The sequence below is a fragment of the Mesocricetus auratus genome, unplaced genomic scaffold (genome assembly GCF_017639785.1).
Source record: "Mesocricetus auratus isolate SY011 unplaced genomic scaffold, BCM_Maur_2.0 Super-Scaffold_100676, whole genome shotgun sequence".
Lineage (NCBI taxonomy): Eukaryota > Metazoa > Chordata > Mammalia > Rodentia > Cricetidae > Mesocricetus > Mesocricetus auratus.
In genome coordinates, this window is record NW_024429266.1 from 73,742,661 (window position 1) to 73,755,707 (window position 13,047).

The following is a 13,047-nucleotide window of genomic DNA, read 5'->3' on the forward strand; positions in this document are numbered from 1 at the left end:
TAAGTGTGCTTTTCTCCTTAATGCCTCTGAAAATATGATATTGTACGCTGCACACAGAATTTTTTCCTCGCCTGTATATTCAAGGAAAGAACTTCTGCTATCTGAGGAAGACTCCAACTGTATAGTGTACATGAACGCTCAGAGTAGACAGAGCAACTTGCGCCACTAGGCATGTTGGAGAGGTAAAACGAGAAAACATGGGAGAAAACGTCAATGAATATTTGCCTTCCATTTCACTCTTTCATGTAGAGTAGCTTTCAAATTAAAAAAGGTTATTCACACTACAATAGCTGTTTATACTGTAGTGTTTTGTCTTCCTTGATCCCTCAGTCCTCTACCTCCTCTTCACACATAAAAGAGTCAAGGAAGGAAAGACCTTCATATGCCTTTCCAGACTCTCCTTAATCATCTTTAGTTGACATCCATTTTGCAGCCTGTGAGTTTGAGATTCATTGAACTGATATTCTGACTGCATTGATAGAGAAAAGTGAGTTGCTGGAACACACTCTCCTGGTAAAATTTGAATTTTCTAAGGGGCCATGAAGGTATAGATTGGTTACCATGGCTTATTCAGAGCACACTTAAACTGGAAACATTGTATTATACATCAGTGGTGGCAAAAGGTAGGTTTCCTCTTTCTCAAGCTCAGAAGGAGTAAAGTTATTTTAAAAGAACCAAGTCATGAGAATAAACCAAGTCAGGCTCATGTTCTCACATTCCAATTACAAGACAGGTTTGTGGGTGTGTTTGTTAATGTGGACCTCTTACTTCCTGTCTTCTCCTTTTTTCCTTCCCTCTGTCTCATCTTTCCTTTCCTCTGCTCTCTCTCCTTTCTTTCTTTATAGTCACTTTTTTGAGACAGGGTCTCCCTCTGTAGTCTAGACAACCTGAAACCCTGATCCTCCTGTCTAGACATGCTGTGAAGTACTGAAATTACAAGTCTATACTTCCATGCTTATCTCAACCTAGAATTTTAATTAAAAATGAACATGTAGAAAATGACAACAAGAACAAAACAGAGACACTCTTTTTATTTAGTAGCCATAGCCAGAAGTTTATATTTCAACTCTGATAAGTATATAATTTTGAAAAGGTTTAATGCTGAGCCACTGAGGCCCAGAAAACAGGAACAACCAATTTATGAACAATTTAATCAGATATTTCTATGTTGTGTTTGCTTTTCTTGATTTTAATCTGTACCCACTCTTTTGCTTTCAAGGAAGTTTACAAGTTCGCTATCGGCTAAGCAAGGAAGAAAGTCATGTGTTCACCATCAGCACAGAGAACTTGGCCAACAGAAGGGTGCATCAGGTGAAGATTAGCCGAGAGGGGCCAGAGCTTTCCATTCAGGTATTTTACTTCTCATTTTTTCCACTCAGCCTACATGACAAGGCTTCTCCATCAAACATGTCTGAGCTAACCCAAGCCACATACTGTAGTATAGACTTACTCTAGTCTCTGGTCCAGCACTAAGTCATGCCCTTTCTTCTCACTGGCATTGCCATCACCTGAGAAATAGCTAGAAATGAAAATTCTTGAGTCCCCTACCAGAGCCAGTCCATCAGAAACTACTGGAGAGGAAGAGGAAGTATTTTCTTTTTATTGCTCTAGTTTAATCAGTTCATAGCCACATTGAAATATGAAGAAATATATGCAAACAAGAAAGTACAAAAGACTGCAGGAAGGGCTGTAGGGGAAGAGGGCATAGTGCACAGGTGGGGACAGAGGAGGCGACAGGTAGTGTGGAAGCCTTTAGGGAGTCACAATTTGCATCTATACATCATTAATTACTTCCTAGTGCAAACTGGCTCTTGACAACAAGGATGAGCCGACTGGGTAGACAAGACAAAGAAGGGTCTCAAGTGTTTGTGTGAGCACGGGCATAGCTATCTGAGTAAACACAGTGTAATAGGCTCCTCTTAAAGATGAGTGATTCTGTTTAAAGAGCCAAGAGCAGAGCAGGGCAGATCTCAATTAAGTCCAGCCCAAGTCTCCAAAACCCCTCCATCTAAAGAGAGATTGTTAGTGAGCTTAGCAGTCATCATTCTGCTTAGGTGAGTTTCATCCATCCATTTGTGTCCTTGACATTTGTCATGTCAAATGCTGTTTTTCCTTGATAGCAACAGGTACAATGACATCTGCCTTCTCAGAAGATGATGGCTCTTCTTCTATGAGCAATATATTCTTCAAAAGAGACATCACACATTCTCATATCTCTTCCCATATCTCCTCCTACTTGGACTTGGAGGTTGTGTACTCTGTCCCTCCCATGACTGGGCTAAGTATTTCAGAGTTCTCAGGCCTGCTCTACTACCTGTGAGTCAGATCTCATGGCCCTGTCACAAACGCAGCTCCAATATCCTCCTGTCTTTCAACCTTTTTATCACCTTTCCAGCTCCACCACTTACCTCACTGAAGCACAAGCCATATAATTATTGAATGCATCAAAAACAAGCAAGCAAATCAACCAAGATACATCTGACTACAGAAAAAGAAACCCATTTCTCACCAGTTTTACAGACAGCTAGACTTTATTTTCAAATTCCTTGGAAAACTTGACATATGCCAATGTCCAAAGCATATCTTCTTAGTTAGTTATTTATTCATTGCTCTGACCAAATACCTAATAAACAGTTGGAATGATTCGGGATTGCAGTTTGAGAGTACAGTCTGCTATGCTGGCAGGAGCATGAGGCAGCTGATCATATTCACTCCTCAGTCAGGAAGCAGAGAGAAATGAATGAAGGTGTTCAGCCTGCTTTCTACTTTTTACTTACTCCAGAACCCCAGTTCTGGGAACGGCACCATACATATTTGAGGTAGACCTTTCCTCCTTAGTTAGTCCAACCTAGAACCACACAGATATGCCTAGAAGCTTGTTTCCTTGATAATTCTGAATTACATGTAGTTGACAATAAAAATTAACTATTGTGATTTTCTTCCCCATAATCCCACCATGTTACAGAAAGTTGTGCTGCTCAAGATATAAATGACGTTACATTTGTGAAGTGTGAAATATTTCTGTGGAGGCACGAAAAAAAAGCCTACTTACTCCATACAGATAACAAACAACAAACCAATATAAGGATGCAGCTAAGTCCAAATTAGTGAACCAGTGAGTTTTATTGAGATTACTAACAGACATACAGTTGAGGGGTTACAGAAACCTAATGACTTAAAGACAGCTACATAACTACAATCCAACCCAGTATAGGTGGCAACTCACTAAAGCTGAAAACCTGGCGGGCATTGCATTGTCCAGCTTGAAGACATATAAATAGGTAGGAATGTGCTTTTTCCAAGCAACTCATTCTGGCCTAGCCATAGTGTATCTGATTAGTTTCTGAAGTCTTTGACTTATTTACCTACCAAGTTTAATGAAATTGCCTGTAGGATGTAGTATTTCACTTTCCCAAGCATAAGTGCCCACAGTCTCTTACTGAGCCAAAGTTACTTGATGTAGTCTGTTAAGACATAAAACTGGACTTGGTTTGGCGGGGACACAGCAAGACTGAGGCTGTGATTATTTTATTGAGAGAAATCAGTATTTTTATACTGTTATCAGAAACAGAACATAATGATTATTGCCAAGATCAATACACTTGTAGTTGCCAGGATACAAAGACATTTCCAAGTGATAGAGGTTATACAAGAGTAAATGTCAAATACCAATTGTCATGCTTTCTTAACTTGTAAGGGAAAATACAGAAAACATAAAGTAGCCTGAATGCTTCACTACCTGGGGGAGTGCATCTGTTTCTCGGGAACTGAAAGGAACACAGTGCCCCAGGAGCTACTGACTCTAACCTGAAAAGCCTATGATGCATACCTCTCAAATCAGCTAGACAAGACCAACTCAATGGTTCCCTCTACCCTAGTTTTCTCTAACGGAGGAAGCTGCTACACAACATTAGGACATGTCAGGCTTTTCCTTACAGGTTATGTTCCTGACTTTTGACAGAGCAATTGCTTCTAACCTTTGGTACTTGACTTACTTATTTTTTAAACAGTACCAGTCTTCTCTGAGGTTTCTTCTCCCACATTAGTTGATCACTGCTGTCTCTTTGTCAATCTTCTCTTATCTCTTCTACCGATTGATACACCTAAGACTCTGTTAGACTCCTGCAATTTTGTAGCTATAGATATGTGCTGTCTTATCTTATTCAATCTTGCATTTTTGAGTGCTACACACTTACTAATATGTCAATGTTTATCTTCATACAGGCATCTCCTAATGTCCTGCAACCTAGCTCCTTTGATTTTCTTATACAGTGCCCATTGTCTTTGACTCATTTTATTATTTTCTCTTAAGAACTCATGACATCTGATATGGAATATAATTTGTTTACTTACTTTATGTTCTTTAACTCTCCTCTAGAATGTAAATTTGATGAAACAGGAACTTGGTTTACATTTGTTATTGCAGAGCTAGTTCTTTACCAAGAAGTCCATAGCAGAAGGCCCTCAGTGAATGTTTGTGAACTAAGAGAATGGATTCTACATGGCCTCAGGAGCTATGTTATTAAGATGGATGTGACTTTGGAGAAGGGGAGATGTTCTACTTTTCATGTCTGTTGCTATGATACATATCCGGACAAAAAACAACTTAGGTCAGAACGGATTTATTTTCACTCATAATTCCAGGTTTCAGTGCACCATAAGAGTAAACTCAGGGTGGCAGAATGTTCAAAATTTTCCCATTGGCATTAAGGAACAGAGGGAAATGGATGTATCAATCACTTGTTTGCTTGTTTCCAGCTTTATTTCTCTCCTCTCATACAGTTTAGAATTTCCTGACTAGAGAATGGTACCACTCACAGTGGGTCTTCTCAAATCAATTAACTTAAGATAATTCCTTACAAACATGCCCACTCTCGGCAATCTCTCATTAAGATTCTTTTCCAGGGTATTCTAGGCTATGTCAAATTCTTTCTTAAACCAAGACAAGTGGGAATACTTTAGGTTTTAAAGCTGAGCATACACTGGTTGGAGCCTCATTGTTTGAACACTCTGTCATCTTGTATAGAAAAAAATTGTTCAGAAGTGACTGACATAAAGCAAAATTCAGCCAGGAAGATTCTATGTCACATTAAACATGTCATAAATTATGCCCTGTGGGGAGACACGGTGAGGATTTCAGGGATGCCAAGGTGTAGTGTTGGGGACCACATGAATGTGGCCTGTGGGAAAAGGTAAAAGTGACTATTAGCTATTCCTGTTAAATGAAAGTTCAGGAATAATTCTTGGATATATAACATGAATAATTGCCATACCATCAGAAATTACCCTCTTACCTATTGCAGTATTCTCTGAGAGGAGTAAGGGTCACACCTTTGAGTGTGTTTGGGTGAGGCAGCTTCTGAAATGATGTATGGTAGGAATTGTAATAACTTCCTATTTGTGTCATATGTGTGATTACCATGTAGAGGCCAGAGGACAACCTCAAGTATCATTCCTGATGAGACCCAGTTCCTCCTCAGTTTTTTGATTCAAAGATTCTTATTTGTCTAGAAATCAGAAAGGAAACTAGGTTGGCTCTCCAGTGATCTCAAGAGACCTCCCTGAATCTTCCTCTCAAGTTCTGGGATTACAAACACATGCCACCACATGTGGAATTTTACATGAGTTGTGTGGACCAGACTCAGGTCCTTGGATTAATGTGGCAAATAAAATACTTCATTAATTAGTTATTCCTACAAGTCTTGTTTGTCTATATTTTGAATGAAGCCCTGATGGAAAACTAGGGAAAGTACAGTAGATCATTTTAAATAAAATATTTTAATACCTTTGTATTTCTGTGCTCTTCGCAAATAAAAAAGGGAAGTAGAGCACAGAGAGAGCAGTAAGATGTATGTGTTTTCCTTCTCTACGTAATTTTCACCAATCAATTTATATTCAATAATAAACAGTCACTTTCTATTTGCAAATTGCTGAAGAAAGCATAAATGACTAGAGCAAAGACTTTCTGTTTTATCCTTAAGCCAGTTTCTTGATCCAGCATGATATTATGTTTATTTTCCAACCATCCATACCCAATCTTCGTTTCTTTTTTTTTATTTGTTAAAAGCCATTTAGTATAAATGAAAAAACACAATCAACAGCAGCAAAAGCAGGCCTCTGTTGTATCTTTAGCCACTGGTCAACCAATAAGAGACATTTCGGGAATGCTGCTCACCTGTCAGAGAGAAAGTACTGGTGGTTATCAAAGTACTCACAAAACTCCTGGCCTTCCCCATAATCTTAATTTGGCTGTTCAAATTGCCTTTTCAAGGACAGGTAGACAAACCTGGCTACTTGAAGACATAGACTGGGATCCCAGGTCCAGAAATAACATTGCCATGGACAACTGTTCATATAATAGTTTTTGGCTTAGTCTACTTATTAGCCTTTCTGACTTCTCTGAAATTAAGTTGTTCGGTGTTGTAGCATTGTAAGGAAAAGTATATTTGGAAGTATGCATTTGTGTAATGCTTCGTACATTCTTTGCTTAATAATAAATATTATGGTCTAATAATACACAGAGCTGTGACATAGCATTAAATCACACACTATAGGTCATATTTGTATTAAAGTCATAGGACAAATGACAAGATCAGGAGGTTTCTGATGATTGCCACTCTTAGTGGATCTGTATAGAAAGAGAGCTGTGAAGGGAAGAACTGGATGGAAATATTCCATATTAGTCCTGATCCATTTGATTTTCCCCAAGCAAAGCAATCTCACTCACCTCAATGAGTAACTTTATGTCTTCATTACTAGCTTATGTACTAGAAAATGATGAGGATAGCATCATTTGGATGTTCAGAGTGGAGCTTTGAGGGCAGGATTCAGGGTTCAGTTGATAAAGCATGTGCCTTGTCAGATGGAGGATCTGAGGCCAGATCCCAGTAGCATTATAAAATGATCTAGGAGAGATGACAAGCCTGCACTTGCAATCTCTGTGATGCTGAGAGAGAAGATAGAGACAAGTTGATTCCAGGAGCTGGCTAGCCAGGCAGTCTAGCCTAGTTCTAGACTATAGAAAGACTCTGACTCAGACAAAAACTGGAGGGCACCTGAGGAATGGCACCTGGAGTCTTCCTCTGACTTTAAAGTTCGCATACTTAGATGTACACTCTTTCCCCAAATAATAGAGATAGAAACAATCTATTGGATCTTACTAGACTGAGAAAAATGGAGATAGATTGGTGGTATATCCCGGGAAGGAGAACTGGATGAGGAGCTGGCCAGAATCAGTGGTATGTGAAGCCAGGTGTGATTACTAAAGATGTCTCCTAGAAACCAAGCCTTGGAGACTCCAGCAGTGGCTTCTATTGAGTGTGCTGTGATCAGCCAGGTCTGTCAGTGAAGCAATATTGTAGCTTTCCTCAAGTATTTATCAAACTGTAGATTGTAACTAGGAAGACCTACAGTTCACACCTGAGAACAGGTCGGGGATATAGAAGAAAAGAAGATGATGGCTGTCAGAAAAAGAGGGGAGAAAAAGTGAAAATGGGCAACACTGCTGGGTCCCATTTAATGTGCCATAGCAGATCCGAAATTGGCTTCTGTGTTTACTTGTTTTCAGTGAAGAATTTGGTGAAGAACTCTCAGTGGGGAGATAAACACTTGACAATAGCTCTGTAGGATATCCAAGGGAATGGAAGTGTGAAAGAACTTATTTTACAAGGAAGGAAGAAAGGGTAGTTTATGTGCATTGTGGGAAAACTCATGGAGCATTTCTAAGGTCTCTTGAGAGAAAACCCCTGAGAGGAGCCTATCCTGTGTGAGCCTATAAAGTGTTTACAAAGGAATTGCTTTATGCCTTCTGAAAACCTGGGCTGATGGCACTGTTTTGTTTTCCTACAGGTGGACCAGCAACTCTTCAGCTATAACTTCTCCCCAGAAGTCGAGTTCAGGACGGCAAGGTCACTCATCTTAGGCAAAGTAACAGGTCTGATTTTCTGTCCTATATTTTTCAATGGATGTCGTTAAAATTAATATTGGTGTGGTCAGTGATTCGCAGCTGCAGACACTGCCCTGTCTGTAGTCTTGATACAGGTTTTGCAACAGGATATACTAAGGCTGGCTATTTGTGGTAATTATTTTGCTGGTTAATTGTTAATAATCTGAGAGAAAGGCGATCAAGTAAAATAATAACATTTTAATTTAAATTTGCATGTACTAGTTATTTTCAGAAAGTCGAGTTCTTACTTGAATGTCCTTACTTTTAAACAGAAGGAAAGAGCTGTTGCATGATGTTTGAACCTCACATTAAAAGAGTGGGTTCTCCTCTTGTTCTCACACAGGGCACGTGAATTTTCACTTTCTGTTTACAAAAATTTATTTCTTGTACAGCACTGAACTTTTAATACTTTCCTGAAGAATTGGATGTTTGAAAAAATAGCTGATGTTTAACAATGGCTTTTTGAGCTTAAATATATGTTGCTTATGACTGGTGCAGAAAAGGGGCCTTTGCATGGGTCACAAATTGGTCATCTTTTCCTTTTAAATTATTTTTTCTTTTTTTAACTCTAATTAACGATCTTGTGTATAACTCACAGTTAAGTTTAATTAAAGCATTGCACATATATAGTGTGTGATATGTGCATACTCACATGTGCGACTGTGGGCAAGTGTGTGGCATGGGATGCTTTTGGAGATCAACAACCTCAGGTGTTGGCTGTTCTATTTTGTTTGAAATAGGATCTTTTGTTCTGTGCTTTGTGCTTTGTGCAGAAGTGTAGGGGACTCTGGCTTGTGAGCATCCAGGGATTTTCGTCATCTCTCATTCCAAATCAGAGCATTGGAATTTCTGATACCTGTACCACCAAGTGCAGAATTCCTTAGGTTCTAGGAATTAAAACTCAAACCTTCAAGAAGCAAGCTCCAGTTTTGCTTTGTTTGTTTTGACTATATAATCTAGAGATCTGTGTTTTATAGTTGATGAATGCAAGTCTTTGTCAGATTTTGCAATTACTTGTACATTTGGACTTACGTTGACCCCTTATCTCCTACTAATTCAAATATTTCTGTGACTTTGTCATATTCTCTGTAGTTCTGTTAGTCACAGCACAGTTTAGAAAACAATTACAACTTTGGGTATTTTAAGCAGGGATGGAAAACACAAGAAAGCACTTTCTTATGAAATTTTTGTAGCCCTCAACTGTGAGTCTAGATAGCACCTTTTGGAATGACTTCTCAGAAACTCTGAGGTCTTTGTGGGGAGTATGGGGTGCTCTCATTTACTTAGTAATCCTAACAAGTGTACAGAAACTGCTCTAACTCATACAGGATGTAGATTTGCAATGCAAAGGAGACAAACTCAGAAAAATGGCTGCAGAAAATATGTTTTGCTAACAGTGGAACAGCTTACATAGGACCAGAAATGATTTGCTATTTCTCCAGTCTTCCAGATTCATTAAGAACGTTTTTAGAACATTATGTGAACTCACAATGAGTCTAGAAAATGTCAATTTCCATTTCCCCAGTGATAGACAGGTGAATCAATCAGTGTGAATGACTTCTGAATGGGCTTAGTTTTTATCGTGCCCCCCTCATGCCTAATAATAATACTGTAGTCGTAAAAATGCTGCTCCTGAAGCTGTTTGTTCTGGTGCACTAATGTGGCCCTGATGAGTTTTACCTTCCTGTTCTCTGCATCTTAGCTATTTCTGCTTTGTAAAAAAATGTCATTCTCTCCTTTCTGAGCCAAATGTTTTTGATATATATTTTTTCCATCTTAAAGACCCTGAATTATAAACTTTTATCTGAAGCAATATATTTATCACACCTTGAGTCTCAGAATATCATTTTCCTAGACAGCTAAAGGGTGTTATTTTTCAGATGGGAGTTGAAGGAGAGGGAGAAGGAGCACATGTGCACTCTGGCTATGGAGGCAGAAGCACTGGTTCATGACTTCTACCGATGCTTGCCTTTCCTAGCTCTGCATCCATGATGCCACGACAGGAATCTGAAACCACCTGCATGAGGAGAGATAACACTGTGGAAATCACAATGTGCATGCAAATCACGGCTCTCCTTCCTATGGGCTGGTATGAAATGGAAAATTTAGCAATGAGAACACACAACCCCTGTTGTCTCCTTGCTTCACTTGTTGCCTTTGAAATCTCTTGTCAGTTGATTCCACTTTTGAATGTTCTACTTCCTGCACATCAGCACACACAGCTGCTTTGACTGTATGTTCTTAAGCATAAGCAACTTGATATATAGATGTGTGGGTTGGTGTTGTGCGATTGTAGATGTGTCTGGTTGTAGATTTATTTTTAAATTTTCCTATTTGATATTCTATACTTCCTGAGTCTATTAATTAGTTCCTATGTATCTTTGTATTTAGTCACATGCAGTATTAGTCTTTATACATTAGTTCTCAGATTCTCAACTTATCAACTATTGATTGTTTTACATTCTATGTATTCAAATTTGAGATCTGAATTTAATCAATTTTGGCCTTTCTTAATTTCAATCTCATATATTTTGTAAATGCTGACTACTGTCAAAATAATATGAATTCAAAGCATATAAAACACTTTTTATTTTTTGATCATAGTTTTGTGTACATGTGAGAGAGGCAGGGGTATTGGTTGGCGAATGTGGATGCATGCTGTGGAATGCTTGGTTCAAGAAACCAAATTCAATTCAGCTTATCAGGCTTTCATGGCAAATACTTTAAACACTTTAGCCACAGAATCAATTTGGGGACAGTTTCTATTTACTTTTAATATTTTCATTTTTTCAGATGTGCTTAATTACAATTAATATAATTATTATGTGGATCATTTTTATTGATAATTTTTCATTTAATTTTTAAACAAAAAATCTGCTATTTGGCCAATGAAACTGTTAATTAAGAAAATCTGAGGTACTTTATTGTTTCTTCATGGTTTTAATTTGTTTTTAAAGCATGTTGATAGTAATTATCAAACACGCTGTCTCTGCTGGTCCCACTGTCTGACTCTCTGGGGATCCAATTCTGTTGCTAGCTGTTTTCTGTGTCTTTCCTCTGGAAGCTTCTTTGTTCTGCGTATGTTGTATCTGAGTATACAGGAGTGTGTTCATGTGTGCACATCAATGAGCCATCATACACATGCACAAACATGTAATTGTATAATTAGTTGGAACTCATATGTGAGAACCTGAAGCATGGAAAATGGAGAATTTCACTGCTATTAAGATTTTCATTTGTTCTACATGTACCAAATAGATGTACTGATTAGGATCATTCCAATCTCTACTTTTTTGTCCCTGGATAGAACAGGAGTATACATTTGAATTCTGAAGCTCAATGTCATTAAACCTCTTGATAAAGCTTCTCAGAATAAATGCTGTCATTGTTAGTACCATGCTATTTAATATTTATTTTATGTATACTTTCATGATTTCATATTCACGCTCATTGCTCTCTCCCACTCATTTTTCTTGCTTAATTCCTTCTCCTTCCTAAGCCCTCTGTGACTCCATTTCTTTTTCCTACAGTGTTATTTGTTTATACTCATCTGGTTTTTCTTGTCCTCACTTTTCAAAGTATTTTGAGCCATTTAATCCTCATTTCAATTGACATAGTAGAAATATGAGGAGAAAGTTCATTAAAGCATTCATGTCAATAATCTCAGACTCGTGTGTGTGTGTGTGTGTGTGTGTGTGTGTGTGTGTGTGTGTGTGTGTATGAGTACACAGGAGCACATGCATAGGAGACAAAAGGATAAGGATTGGGTTAGTCTACCTTAGTTATTGAATCTGGCTTACAGAGTGTGCTAGACTGGCAGACCAGCAATTCCTAGGAACCTACCTGTCTGTGTCTCTCCAATGCTAGGTTTGTAGACACATGCTTCTCAGTCTAGCTTTTTCCTTCTGTTCAGTGTTCAAATTAAGCTAGGCCCTCATGCTTGCAAGACAATGATTTTACTGATTAAGGCTTCTGCCCAGTCAAAGCTTAGATGAAACCATCCGTGTACAACAGAAACTACAATGACATTCTCTTCTAAACTCTCTTCAGGAAATTTGATGTTGGACATGATGTTCTTAGGAACCTTCACTTTTTTAAATCAACCCAACAATGGCATCAATACAATAATGAGTAAAGAAAGATACCTAAGGGTTTGAGGGCCATACTGTTCCCTGCTTGTGGTGTTTTCATATCAGCTGTCAGGTAGTAGTGGAGTTGGTTATGACTGAGTAGAGAATTCAATAAACTTCCCCATTTTTCAATAGAAGACTTTTTCACGAAGCCAGGTGGCCTTCATCCACTTGTAAAATGCTTCTAGGATGATGATTTTGGGTCACTAATAAGCTCAAATGTGTGGCCTGTGGATGATCTCTAGCTGAAAATAAGTGAACCATGTGACTATCTAGCTCATGAATAAGGAGACATGATTAGCCTGAGAGAAAATAAAAGGGGGTGGAGCATGTGGGTCAGTGAGTACGATCTCTATCCACTAATTTAATGACCTGTGTTTCATCCCCAAACCCCATACGAGAGAAGAGAACTCACTCCTGAAATATATACTCTGATTTCTACACATGTGTCCCCTCCTCCCAAATAAATAAAAAAATAAATGTAATTTTAACATTAAAAACAAAAAGAAAGAAAGCAAAAGAAATGAGGTCAAGCTTCAGAGCAGTGCAAAAAGGAAGAAAACAAGAAGGATTTGGGCCTAAGTGAGTAAGTGGGTTGCATGGCAAAGAGAAAGCAAGAGTAGAGCAAAAATGGATGTTTAGACCTGATAACAAATGCCACCCACTCCATGATTTTAGAAACAGTTACTCCGAGGGACATTCTCTACTGTAAAATAAAGATCTGCAAGCATTTTTCTTAATAGAGTGTAAGGAGAAAATGTGTATAAAATTTGTCTCAGTTTTCTTCAACAACATTCCATTTCAAAGCCAAATCAAATTTGTTCATTCTCTCTCTTTGCGAGGATGGAGCAAATCACTGTCCTAAAGTCTGGTGATTTAGTATATACTCTGAACCAGTCCTGGTCCTTTAGGCACCAGGATTAACAGAACAGAGTATTTTTTGAGGGCTTCTTAGATCGAGACTCTAGCCTA

At 38.3% G+C, this 13,047-nt stretch overlaps 1 protein-coding gene across 2 annotated transcripts in view; it reads left to right on the forward strand.

The window, feature by feature from the left end:
• The window catches only part of Cntnap5 (contactin associated protein family member 5), a 919,042-nt gene that overhangs the window by 858,115 nt on the left and 47,880 nt on the right, over positions 1–13,047 (forward strand). For both annotated transcript variants that reach the window (XM_040737777.1, XM_040737776.1), the window contains 2 exons: positions 1,220–1,350; positions 7,849–7,933. In XM_040737777.1, the coding sequence (XP_040593711.1) occupies positions 1,220–1,350; positions 7,849–7,933 (216 nt within the window). The remainder of the gene's footprint in view (positions 1–1,219; positions 1,351–7,848; positions 7,934–13,047) is intronic.